We start from the raw sequence: 14019 nt of genomic DNA, 5'->3' as shown, positions 1-14019 counted from the left end.
TTGAATTTAAGCACAAACGTACAAGTGAGTAGGACATTATATTTTAACCTAAAATTTTAAGGCGTTAAGTTTATTGGTCCTCTTACTTATAAAATATTCAATCTACACTTTTCTAATTAATGTGAAACTTAACTCACACTTGCCATAACAATAGACAGTGAATTTGTGGGTTCTTTAAATACTACTTTGAAATTTGTAGTGCTTATGTTGCGGAATTGTGGGATGTGATAGTTGGTTTGTATTTGGCCCAGACACGTGACCTTAACAAAATTGAATTTCATGTTGATTTTAAAGTGGTGGTTAAAACACTCTTAATGTCAAAAAATGGAACTCCTAACGAATGGATACGATGCACATTACATGTAATCTTTTACAAAAAGTGTGTTAGTAATAATTACTAACACGTACTACTTGTAAAAGCTAATAAGAATAAGTTATGAACTCATGCAAAAATTATGGTTATCAAACGATCATTTTTGGTCATATGAGCTTATAAACTATATGTTATAAATTAGTTTAATGTAATTGTCCAAAAAGCCATAAATATCGATTTTAAGTAATTGCATTTTTTTAAAGAATTAGTTACATAATTGAAGATCCATTTAAAATAAAGGTTTGTGTCGTGCCCGATTTCCTGTCCTATTTGTGAACATGGTAATGATTGACATTTCTTGTTTGAATGCAATGACAGTAAACTGGCGTGGCAAGCAATAGGTATGGATGATATTCGTCACGTTTTCAACGTTCTAATACTGCCTAGGACGTTATTATGAATATTTGTCACTATGAGGACAAAAAGTTAGCGGGTAAATTTGATGTGATGGTGTGGACCTTATGGAATAATAGGAATAATGTGAAAGAGACGGGAAATAACTCAGTGCAAAAGCGACATATATGTGGAGCGAATGGGACGCGGTTCAGCGAGTTCGTAACAACAATAACTTGCATGCACTAGAACAACAACAAGCATAGTGGCAGAAACCGAATATTGGATGGTATAAGTAGTGTGATGGTGACGCGGGATTTTAGAATGAGGTGGGTAAGACGAGCGCGGGCTGGTCTGTTAGAAACTACACGGGGCATAGAGACTTTACAAATGTTATATGATTATATCTGAATCCGATTCGAAAAGTGTAGTGGATGACATTCACCGTTCATGTGTTGGTACCTTAGATTTTAGTTCTTTAATTTTTATGATTTGTTTTTTATAAGCTTTAATTTTTTTTTTTAGTTCTTTAATTTTTATGATTAAATATTTATTGTCTTTACACCCAAACTTTGAGGTGAAGTTTACAAAGTCATGATAACAAGCGTAGTTTCTAGCCACAAATTGTACCAATTATTTCTGAAAGCAATTTCAATAGCATTGATAGCGGCAATAAGCTCAGCATCAAAAGCATTATGAATCCCAATTTTCTCAATAAAATGGCCCATAAACAAAGCATTAGATCGAATTCCTAAAAAATTTCTACCACAAGCAGCCGGACCAAGAAAATAAAGGATGGTGCCAAATAACCTCTTTGATAATCTAAGGCTTAGGAGGGTGAATATTAACATTGAAAGCTTTTAAAATAATTAAGTCTTATTTTCAAGGGAGCATGATATGTGTAAATAACGGGAGTTTAGGGTCCAACCACTTTAGGCAAAAAACTGATATTTTCAAAATTAAGGAGTTAAAAGTGTTATTTTAAATTAAGAGGCCTGATTATAAAATTTTAGAGGCCAAAACAGTAATTTAATGTAAAAATTATTGTTGAGAATTACACCAATTTTTATTGACACAGCCGTCTCTTATATTTAAAATCAGATGTATTATTACCTTAACCAAAAAAATATATTTAATAATCTAATAGTAAATACCACACACTATAAAATCCTACCTTAACGACAAAATCCTATAAATATATGAGGTGAACAAACAGTTACAAAATCAATTTCCCATAACTTCAATTGATCTCACGCATGTATATACATCTTCGTACAATTTGGATGAAGTTACATTGCTCAAGATAAAATTGACTATTAATGAAGATCAATATTGTACTTAACGACAAATCCAGTTAGTACAAAAATCAATTATACATCATTTGACGTACAATGAAGACAAAACAAGTGCTATTTGGAGATTAGTTAACAGAAAATCTACTATAAGACTAAAATTGTCAAAAGGACATTTATTATAAATGTACAAACTGTCTATTTGTTTAATAGAAGAATAGACAAGCTAACAAAATGGTTACATTATATGAAGGTATTGGCGTGTAATGTGAAAAAAAATGGAAATTTTACCTCATTTGAAAGGGACCAAAATGTCATCCTTTATTTATTTTTTTAATTATTCCTTTTATTTAGCTTATTTCAATTAAAATTAACACATGGCAAAAAAAATAAAATAATGCATGAGAGTACTCACATACATGGTATTTAAAATACTAATCTATTAAGAAACATTTCTAGAAATTTTTGTATGAATAAGGACCAAAAAGATAGTCTCTTATTTTTCTTATCCTGTAACCATGTTATAAACATGGAATTTGGTGGCAACTAATATTAGTCAGAGAATATGTGGGATGTACGAAATGTATTTTCCTCCTGATCTTACCTGACGGTCAGAGAAGGTAGATGGTCAGTAAACGTTCGTAGTTGAGCAATCTATCAAAGGGGGTTTGTACATGCACACGCTCCGAGGCTTAAGTCAGTTCAGAGATCGTACAAGTTACAAGTTTAAACGTTAGGTTAGAATAGAATTGAATACTTGACCCTCCTGTATAGGAGGATTTATATAGATCCCCCAACACTAGGTCAAAGGTCTCCATTATGGGTCGAGGTGATCCACCCATAATGGATGACTGCTGGGGTTTCTTATTGGATTTCATGCTTATCACTCAGGGTCGGAGCTGATTCGCTTATCAAGGATAAAGGATGAGGCTTTGATGATAGCATGTCCTCGGGTGAGGAGCATGTGGTCCACGTACGTTTCTATGTTGAGTGGATCAGGACGTTACTCCTTTCGACCGTCCTCGACGTCCTAGCAGATTGGGACAACTTTGGGTCCAGTCCAGAATACGTCCCAATTAAATTCTTTTTATATGTAGGTGTCAAAAATTAAACTTCTAATCATATATTTTAGATACTTAAAATTCTTACCACTTGAAACAATTCAAGGTTATTCGGTCTCTTATTTTCTAATGACTAATTAAGTTTTGATAAAATTATAGAGGAATCTTTTGGCTGATTCTTTTATTATCATTTATAATATTATCCCACAAAATTTAAGAATGGATATAGAAAATTCAATCGAAAGTAAAGATAGCAAGAGTTTCTGTTTGATTGGATCAAAAGCAAAGTTTTGATTCTCAAATTAACACACTTATTACAAAAAGGCAGAAAAGAGGACAAACATCACGTGTAAACATATATATACTATTAAAAAAACTAGAAAAATAAGTAATTAAATTCTCTAGATTATTAACTTATTATCCAATATACTATATATTAATCTTTGAATGTAACTTACTATTACATTTGTCTTTTAATATACTTTTATAAGAGATATTTCACTTTTCTAAATATAGACTATATACATTAATTAATCATCCAATAAATTTAGAAATGTGAAATGTCTCTTATAAAAATGATAAGAGAGAGTACTAAAATTACAATCACATTTATAATTGTCTATCTTACTATTTGTTATTTTAGTCTTGAGTACATATTTAGATAGTCAATTTAATTCTCAAATGTGTTTTTTATTGATCAATTTAATTTAATACATAAAACTATAACAAAGGAGACATTATGCATGCATTTGCAATTTCAATGAATTTCGATATCAATTATATAAAAAATGTTTGGTCTAATGGTGAGAGATTTATATTGGAATCAGTAATTTAAAAAATAAAATACACAAATTTTAATGTTTGTTTACCATATTTAGTTCATAAACACTTATTAACATTTTCTAAAAAAAAAAAAGAAGACATAATATTGGGAAAGAAAGAGGACAAGAGATAAACGACACTAGAGAATCCACATCCAAGAAAATTACCACACTTTCTTCTTTTACAATGAGAGAGAAAGCACACGTGTGACCAATAAGAAGCTGTGGCTAGTAAAACTTTCACCGTTTTGAATTACTGCGCCATCAAAATTAACTGCCAAAGATAGTCAACATTTGTAACACTTCCACTTTGGAGCAACAATGATTAGAATGTCTGAAATTCCGTAACGACCCTTATAATGACACGTGGCTTCTAGAAAATAGTAGACTCATCATCTCTATTATACAACATAAAGCACTAGAACACTCTTATATGAAAAAGTAAAGCACCATAACAGTAGTATAACACATTGTTCTCTCTGTCGGTTTGTGTTCAACATAGTACTCCCGGTTTGCTTTGTGGTTGGTGGTAGGGCTGAGCACGGACGCGCAATCCGACTTGAAGCATAATAGTTACTATGTATTGTATAGGAGTACACTAAAAAAAGTATTTGCAAATGTGAAATAATAGTTACTATGTATTGTATAGGAGTACACTAAAAAAAGTATAAAATACTGTATTCGTGAAAATTCATTTAAAATATCTTTGCGTCAAATAGCATAGTTCTTAATTTTTTAATATTTGAATTTTGTCAATGTTTTTTTGTTTAATATTTGAATGAAATATTTACCGTTAAAACAAATTCTTAACAAATTAAGAGAAGATGCCAATAAAATGGAAGGTGGTTCTATACCAAAAAGAAATGGGAGGTAGTTAATTTAGTGCCAATAAAAGAAAATTTGTATTTTTTCTTCTTCCATATTAAATGAATTAATTTCTTCAACTACGAGTGAGATTTGAAATATATACCATATAAGAGAAATACTTTCGTAAAAAATAAAAAGAGAAATACTATATAATTTTACATTTAAATTGTTCTGAATTTTTTATTTTATACTTTTCTTGATTAATTTGTATTTGGAGATCCATCATTGTTTTTATATTTTAAAGAATAAAAGGAAATAAAAAATGTAAAATATTTGTTTAATTTGGTATGAAAAAGTTTATAAGTATAAAATGTTTTAAAAAAAAGTTTCAATTCTATATTTATGGTACTAAAAATATCTCTTAATTTATTCAAGTCATTAGCATAACAAACTAAACAAAAACCAAAACTATCCAAATTTTTGAAAGAATAAAAAAAGAAAAGAAAATCTCATCCTAATTTTTTTTTTGACAAAAAAATCTCATCCTATACTTATTATTGCTCATGGAATGCTTCCTTTGATTAATTACATAATCACAAAAAACAAAATAATAATTGATCCTCTCATGACAACTACTAGAAAAATTAATTATTAAATATATTAATTTAATGTAGTATATATATTAATATCACAGGGTGTCACCTAAGTTAGCTGGCCACTCATTTTTATATTCATATTCATATATATATTATTTTATTTTCTCTTCTCATCATTTTCATCTCCCTTCCATTTTTTCTCCAGAATTTCAAGAGAGAATCAATTCCTCATCATTGGAATTGTTTACTCTCTCAATTCTTTAGCTTCTCATTCTCTTTCAAAATTCAATATATAGAAGTTTTTCTTATTTTATTTTTTTTGGTTAATATTTTTGTGAAAAATTCTTAGACCCATCAAAGTTTTGAGCCACATTTTGCTGTAAAGATCTTTGCTTTGTGCTTTGTCAAGTTAAATTTTTATTGGGTTGGATTTGTTTTTATTGATTCTTCATCCAAAAAGAAAAAGTTCAATTTTTTGTTTTTTTCTCTCTCTTGTGATGGTGGACTTGTGAAATGCTGGGGTCAGAGGTTTCTGTAACATGTTCTAGCAGCCTTTTGGTGAATTGGGTCGGTTAATTTTCTGTCAAGTTTTGTAGAGAATCTGTTTTCTCAGAGATCTAACTCTCTCTCTCTCTCTCTCTCTCTCTCTCAAAGTTCATATACCTCTTTTGTTTGCATAGTTGTGAAAGTGAAAGAAGATGATGAGAATGAGGAATAATCATAATCATAGCAATAAGACAAATGGTGTTTCTTCACCAATAAGCTCAGGTGGTTGCAGAACTGCTGAACCGGGTTCAAATGAATGGGAGATGAGACCAGGTGGAATGTTGGTTCAAACAAGAACTACTGCTTCAGATCGAAACCCTGTTTTGGTTCCTACAATTAGAGTTAGAGTCAAGTTTCGTTCAATTTATCATGAACTCAACATTAGTTCAATAGCCTCATTTGGTAATTATTTTCACTATTTCTTTTATGTTTTTCAATAGTTTTTTCTTTTGTTTAACCTTGGGTAATTCAGAGTTCCACTATCGAGGTTTGGTCTAGTGGTCAGAGATTTTGATAGTATCTAGCTTCGATCCTCACTGACTCTATTATAAACTAAAAAAAAAAAAATGTGAATTCAGGTTTTCCCGTACAATTCGTTATTAATTAAAGTTTGTTTTTTGATAGTTAATTTGCTTACTAAGAAGTAATTTATCTTTTTTTGATGTACTTTTTAATTTTTGTTTAATTATACATCACTTTGTATCTTTGTCAAGTTATGTTTTGGTTACATTGGTTGGTGATGCAGGGGATTTGAAGAAAATGTTGACAGGACCAACTGGATTACATCATCAAGATCAAAAGTTATTTTACAAAGACAAAGAGAGGGATTCTAAGGCTTTTCTTGATATAGTTGGTGTAAAGGACAAATCAAAGCTAGTTCTAATGGAAGATCCTATTAGTCAAGAGAAAAGGGCTTTGGAGATAAGGAAGAATGCTAAGATGGAGAAAGCTGCAAAATCTATCTCACAAATTAGCTTGGAAGTAGATAGACTTGCCGGACGGGTATGTGTTCTCGTCTGAGTGAATCACCAATTTAGTCCTGAAACTATATGAATCGTACAATTTGATCTATTGCATTAGTCCTTCGCAGAATTAATGTGTTTTCGTATGAGTGAATCGTCAATTTAATACTTAAACTATATGCGTCGAACAATTTGATTTATTGCATTATATTGAAAATTTTAATTATTTTGACTCCTACAATTTGATGACTAAATTAGTGATTGTCTTGTTTTGGTTTTCTAGTACTTTTTTGTGTATTTTCATTTTCAAATAATTATGAGTGAGTTTGGTTTGTATTAAATGTTTGAGTAGTAGTTGAGAATTGAGTACTAATTTGTAAGTGGAATTGATTAGGTATCTGCCTTTGAATCAATAATTAGCAAAGGTGGGAAAGTTGTGGAATCAGATGTGCTTGGTCTTATTGAACTATTGATGAATCAATTGCTTAAATTGGATGGTATAATTGCTGATGGAGATGTCAAATTGCAAAGGAAAATGCAGGTAACTTTTTATGCATTTTGCACTTGCCTTGTTTATTTTTATAAATAGTCATTCTTATTTATTTTTTTTTTTTTCAAAGGTTAGTTTTTTTTTTAAAAAAATTGTAAGCCGTTGTCATAATAGTTTCTGAATGCATTAAAGTTACAAAAACTATACGAATATATCTTTTGTTAATCAGTTCAGTCTCCGTATATGTCTTTTATTGTTTTCTATGTCTTTTAACCAATTTGTTCCACATTGGTTGTGAATATATGTTTATATAGTAGAGGCAAATCTTCACCTTAAAAGTCGGTTTTGTAGAGTTGAGTTAAGCCAAACTTCTAATTTTAAAATGGTATCAGAGTCTCTTCCACTATCCGCTGGACCTCCTACTATCAGGTTTCAGGCCATCCGCCATTTATATCTGTGCCCCAAGCCCAATGGTGTTGGGCGCGAGGAGGTGGGTTAAAAAGTCCCAATTCTAAGACTTATTAACAAAAAACACACTCGATGATATTTTGTGTAATTATTGATATATTCAAGAATTATAGTAACACCGCCTTAGATATTTATGGACTAAAATGACTATGTATTAGGTTTTTTTGTTTTTGGGTCTTTTGTTGTTTACAAGTTCTTCAATGTCATTGGTTTTCAACAATTTGAAACTTTTTGAAGGTAAGAAGAGTTCAAAAGTATGTTGAAACATTGGATATGCTAAAAGTCAAGAATTCTATCACAAATGGCAATGATGTTCAAGCTCCAAAACAATCTCCACAAAAGCATTCAAATGGGAAAAGATTGGAACCAATTCAAGAACAACCACAACAAATTCATTCAAATGGATATCATGGGTCAATAGTACCAATTCAAGAGCAACAACAAGAACAACCTAGGAACAACTCAAAGGAACTTTCATTAGTATTTGAAGAACAACAAAACCAACCCTCAGGAGTTGTAGTTACTACAAAATGGGAAACATTTGATTCTACCCCACCATTAATCACATTTCCATCCACATCCACAACTACTCCCTCAATGGCCAATAATAATAATGATAATAAGAATAATAATTCAGATCCTTCTAAGTTCAGTTGGGAATTCTTTATGTGATAAATTACCATATACCATATATGTTTAAAATTGTTTGGATGTGATTTGGGTTTGTATTCCACTTGGAGTGTTATATGTTTTACATTCTTTTGTGTATTTAGATTTGTTTAGCAACCCCTTATAATCTGTTTATTTACATGGGGAATAAATGGGGTTGCTATCATATAAGTATCATAAAAAGTTACTTTTATATGATTATTATGGTGTCATATGAATTCATTTACCAAATGTTTGGGTCTATTTTTGATGGATATATATATAAAATTGTGTGTATTTGTAGCTTTGTAAAGAATAGATAAATTGGATCTTATAACCAAAATAAAGAGCACATGTCACTACAAGATATGATGGGTTGGGTACAACCCCATTCCACCCAATTGAAAAAAGTACGAGGAAAGGCCGTTCAATATTTTCTAAAGTCCCTCAACATGTTTCGAAAATTTGGGAGACCTTAAAACATATTAAGGGACCTAAAGAGAATTTTTCAAATATGAGTTGAGTAGTTGGATCGAATATATATGTTACAAAATGAATCGAATTCACCTTAAAACGAAAAAGGCCTTGAGACCGTATAAGTATAGGATTATACGGTTTAAGTAGTCCTTGTAAGAATTGATTGATTACTTATATCAAAGTTATGTATTTTCTTTTTAGAATTATAGAAGATAAAAACTTCGTAGTTAGAGGTGTTTAACTTAAAACATTTATAAAAAGTGACCTTATTAGAAGTTTGTCATAAAATGTAGGAGTGAGTGAAGATTTGTGGTTTAAATAACATTTTTGTCACCATTTTATTGTGCTCAAAGCATATTTAATTGCAAGTGTACCTATTCACATTATTAATAAAGAACAAAAATAACGGATTGTACTAAAAAAATTAAAACAATAAAGAACAAAGAACAAAAATACCGGATTGTACTAAAAAACATTTAAACAATAAAGAACATAAGAATTGTTTATCTAATTTGATGGTTGGGATGAGAGTTAAAAGAAAGCTAATGGTTCTAATTCCCTCCACAATATAACACCAATATATACTAGCATTATTTTTAATTTATTCTGTGGTCGAATAATTAATGGCTAAAAATTTCACCCTTAAGGTGGATAAGTAGGATGTCCGGAATTCAAATTTCGTTCTTATATATATATATATATATATATATATATATATATATATATATATATATATTCTTTATCAATTGAGCTAAATTTGCGAAGAAATTTTTACTATTTAATTTTAAAGAAAGAAGAACCCAAAAAGATATGCACTCAATGGTATAATAGGTTTTTGTTGTATTTCATTTTGAAGCAATACTATTGATAACAAAAATAAATCACTACATAATTAATATATAGCTTCTTGTGGGGGCTACAATACAAGTTAACAAAAAGGATCAACCAAATCCATTAGAGTGCTTGATTACATTAGATGAAATTAGGAATCCTCCAATAATAGAAAGACAAGTCCAAAAGGTGTTTCAAACTAGAAAACATGAAATAATAAGGGCTTAAATGCAGTTTTGGTCCCTCAAGTTTCACAATTGCTTGATTTTGGCCCCCCACGTTTTAATTGCTTGATTTTAACCCCCTACGTTTCGCAATTGCTTGATTTTAGCCCTCCGGGTTTCAATTGCTCGATTTTGGTCCCCAAGTTTACCCCATTTTACATTTGCTAGCCCCCTATTGATTTTTTTGACTAAAAATTACTTATGTGACATTTTAAAAAAAATTAAAATATGTTTTAATTAAAAAATTAAAAAATAATAATATTTGCTTTTATAAAAATGTTTTAAAAATTGTTTTTTTAATAAAAGGTTTAATAATTCTTTTTTATTTAAAAAAAAGTTTACAAAGTTTTTAAAAAATAGTTCATAATTTTTTTTTTACTTTTTTATATAACAAAATTATTTTATAAACTACATATAATAAAAAATATATTTTATAATTTAGTTTTTAAAAAACAATTTGTAATTTATTTATATATTTTTAAATACTTATTTAATATAAAAATGCCACATAACCAATTTTTAATCAAAAAGTTCAACGAGGGCTAGCAAATGCAAAAGGGGGTAAACTTGGAGGACCAAAATCGAGCAATTGAAATTTGGAGGGCTAAAATCTAGCAATTGTGAAACTTAGGGGATTAAAATCAAGCAATTGAAACGCGGGGGGCCAAAATCAAGCAATTGTGAAACTTGGGGGACCAAAACTGCATTTAAGCCAATAATAAGAATGAGTTAGAAACTTACTATTTATAAGCAAGTAAGTATTTCTAATGATATTGTATCCCTACATGATTTTCCATATTTAGAAAGTAGTAAAAACTTTCCATGCATCTTTGGCCTCAAGCAAAGGTCATGAGATTAGAGGAGTGAAGAATAAGCCTTGTTTATCTCCAATGGAAAGTTGTTATAATAATTCATGTGTCATGATTATATTGTAGCTAGCATATAGTATGAATTACTATATACATTTGTCCTAGCTATACCGAATCATCAAACTATATGGTTTCTAGGTGATGATTATAATGTGGAAATGCTTAAGAAAGCAATGCTATAGGGGAATGACATGTGCACAAATAAGAATGCATGGAGTTGTAATAAAGTATTCATAATACTCATAACTTTTTGTAACCGTTAATGTGCCTTACTCACCAAAAGTTTTGTTATTTTAGTCTCAAACTACTTTCATTAGTCGATAGCGAATTAATGTTGAGAAATATCAAATGTGAGTTAAATATTTTTACATTGGTTAGAAAAGTTGATATTAGACAACAAATAATAAGTGAAATGACCCATAAAAGGGAAGACCATTTCTATGACGAAAAAAATCCTCCCTATTCCCTAATAAAGAAACAAACAACATTCGGCCAAGTAAAATCATGTAAGTTAAAAGTTTGATCAGCAAGTTTATCTGCATAATGGTGAAGCTAGAAAAATTATAGAGTCTGAAAAAATTTCACATGTAACATAATATATAAATTGTCTAATAAAATTCTTCATTTTATCCTAAATTAATCACTAAAAATCTCATTTGTAACCCTTAAAAATACCAACTTTTTTGCCAAAGCCCGAATAACTACCCAGATTTAAAAATACCATTTTATAAATATGATAAATAGTAAAATACAAAGTTTACAAGTTTTAGATAGTAAAACAATTCAACTAATGATTCAGTATTTTTTTTTTGTCAAGTAGTTTAGTTGCGAAATTCCACCAATGATTCAATATTTAATTGTCAAGAAACAATATAAGGAGATTTGAAAGTAGTAACCACTAGTTCAGAGTCACACTCCAACCACAATTTTCTCCAACTGTAGATTATTTTAATAGTTGTTATAAAAGATCGAGTTGATGATAGGCAATGCAAAAAAACCCAAAATAAGGGAGTGGTTATGATGCATAAGCTTTTTCCTTATGCACCATGCATAAATAATGAAAATTGCTTAACGCACCCCCAAATTGCTTAGCCCCCATATGCTTAGCGCACCCCCAGATTTTCTAGCACGCCCCCAAATTTTTTCTCACGCACCCCCAAATTTTCTCGCGCGCCCCCAAAACCATTTTTGTTGTGGAATGGTTTCACATTAGATGTACTTATAATGCCAAAACATTTTTACTGTCGAATGGTTTTAGAGGGTTGTAATCCAAAACCATTCTGTTTGTGAAATAGTTTTGTGTGTTATTTATGTTGGGGGTGGGGGGCATGCTTAGCAATATGGGGGGCGCGCTAAACAAACGGGGGGCGCTAAGCAATCTGGGGGGTGTGCTAGCAAACTAGGGGGCGCATTAAGCAAACTAGGGGTCTTTATGCATGGTGTGCATAAACAAGGCTTATGCACCATAACTTATGCCCCAAAACAAGGCTTGCATGGAGGATGAAGAGAGTCCTTTTTTTTAACAAACCTACTAAGGGTGTGTTTGGTAAATATAATAAGCTAGTTTATAGTTTATTGGACTAGCTTATAAGCTTGTTTGATAACAAGCTTATCTAATTAGTTTATTTAAATAGAAGCTAAAGTTGTGTGCCCATTGAACCTGCTAAAGGCAAAAACTTATTCTCAAACCTCAAAAGGTTTATGCATAAGCTTAATTGCACTTTTAATTTTCAAGTATTGTGATTGTGCGATTTTGGCTCTCTATTTTAATTTTTGAAATTTTTTCCTCTTATATTGACCGCCTTAATTTTTTTCCTCTTATATTTTTTATATCATTTATTGTCGTGATACTCAAATCTTATAGCCAACATGTCGTTTCCTTAAAACTAAGGCTAAATTTCATTTTTGGCCCCCTAAGTTTTAGAAAGTTGCGATTTTTGCCCTCTATGTTTCAAAATAGCACTTTTGACCCTCTATGTTTAATCCTTTTTGCAAAAGATGAATTTTGATAAAGTCAATGCTGATGTGACAAGTCACTTAAGTGACTCAGCTGCCACATCACCTTTGTTTTGTCACTTATAATTTATTTTTTTTAAAAAAGGAAAGGAAGCGTTTTAGGTGAAGCTTATCTTTCTCGGAGGCAATGCTTCTTCCATAGACCTATAAAGAACATAGTTTACAAAACTAAAAACGCAGAAACAAACTCGATTTTTATTTTTTCTTAAGCTACAAACGAATCAACCATAAAGGTTTTCACCAAAAAAGTAAAGATGTTAGTGTAATATCCCAAAAAGAAATAAGAAAAAGAGCACAAAAAATTGCAATGCACCTAGATTTGAACAAAATGACTCATTTTATGCATAATATTTCAATATTGATAGTTCTAAATTGTTATTGTCCCTAAAGTGTCATCTGTATAATTTTATCTCCCACCCAAAACGATTGTTGGTATTCAGTACTTACGTTTTAACAAGGATTTAATTAGTACTTACGATTGTTCCATTTCTACCTTCCATTACACCATGAACCCGTCGGAATTACCCACCGGCAAGCCATCACCGTCTTCATCAAACAAAGACCCAAACCTTCCATTACCACTTGCCTCTGAGAAAGATAAGCTTTGCCTGACGTAAACCAAACACTTCCTTTCCTTATTTTGTTTTTTTAAAAAAAATTTATAAGTGACAAAACAAAGCTGATGTGGCAACTGAGTCACATAAGTGACTTAACACATCAGCATTGACTTGGTCAAAATTGACATTTTGCAAAAGGGGCTAAACATAGGGGGCCAAAAGTGCTATTTTGAAACATAGGGGGCCAAAATTGTAACTTTCTAAAACTTAAGGGGCCAAAAGTACAATTTAACCTAAAACTAAAAATAAAAGGGTTAAATATATTTAGTCCCTCTAAATATACCAACTTTCATTTTTAATCTCTCTAAAAACTTCCTTCGAATTTTAGTCCATCTAAATTTTCAATTTTCAATTTTAGTCCTTTATTTTTTACAAAAGTTCACGTATACTTCCTAAATGACTTCTTTTGATGATATATCATCATTAAGACCCTAAAATTAAATATCACTAGTTAATAATAATGTGACATCAATGATTCATTTGGCACTGATAAATTCTCATAGTCAACTTAGCGTTTCAGATGATAAAATTGAGTTTATGGGAGGTCTGGGAGTAATGTTGGGGGCTAGAAGTGAGATTTTCTAAGAT

At 30.5% G+C, this 14019-nt stretch overlaps 1 protein-coding gene across 1 annotated transcript; it reads left to right on the top strand.

The window, feature by feature from the left end:
* The first annotated feature begins 5371 nt into the window (after positions 1 to 5371).
* Positions 5372 to 8584, top strand: LOC123909512 (BAG family molecular chaperone regulator 3-like). Its single transcript, XM_045960355.1, has 4 exons — positions 5372 to 6231; positions 6575 to 6831; positions 7186 to 7332; positions 7987 to 8584. The coding sequence occupies exons 1-4, from the start codon at positions 5982 to 5984 to the stop codon at positions 8419 to 8421; spliced, it is 1089 nt and encodes a 362-aa protein (XP_045816311.1). The 5' UTR covers positions 5372 to 5981; the 3' UTR covers positions 8422 to 8584.
* The last annotated feature ends 5435 nt before the right edge of the window (positions 8585 to 14019 follow it).

The sequence above is a fragment of the Trifolium pratense genome, linkage group LG2 (genome assembly GCF_020283565.1).
Source record: "Trifolium pratense cultivar HEN17-A07 linkage group LG2, ARS_RC_1.1, whole genome shotgun sequence".
In the NCBI taxonomy this organism is placed as follows: domain Eukaryota; kingdom Viridiplantae; phylum Streptophyta; class Magnoliopsida; order Fabales; family Fabaceae; genus Trifolium; species Trifolium pratense.
This window is presented reverse-complemented; position numbering and strand designations above follow the sequence as displayed.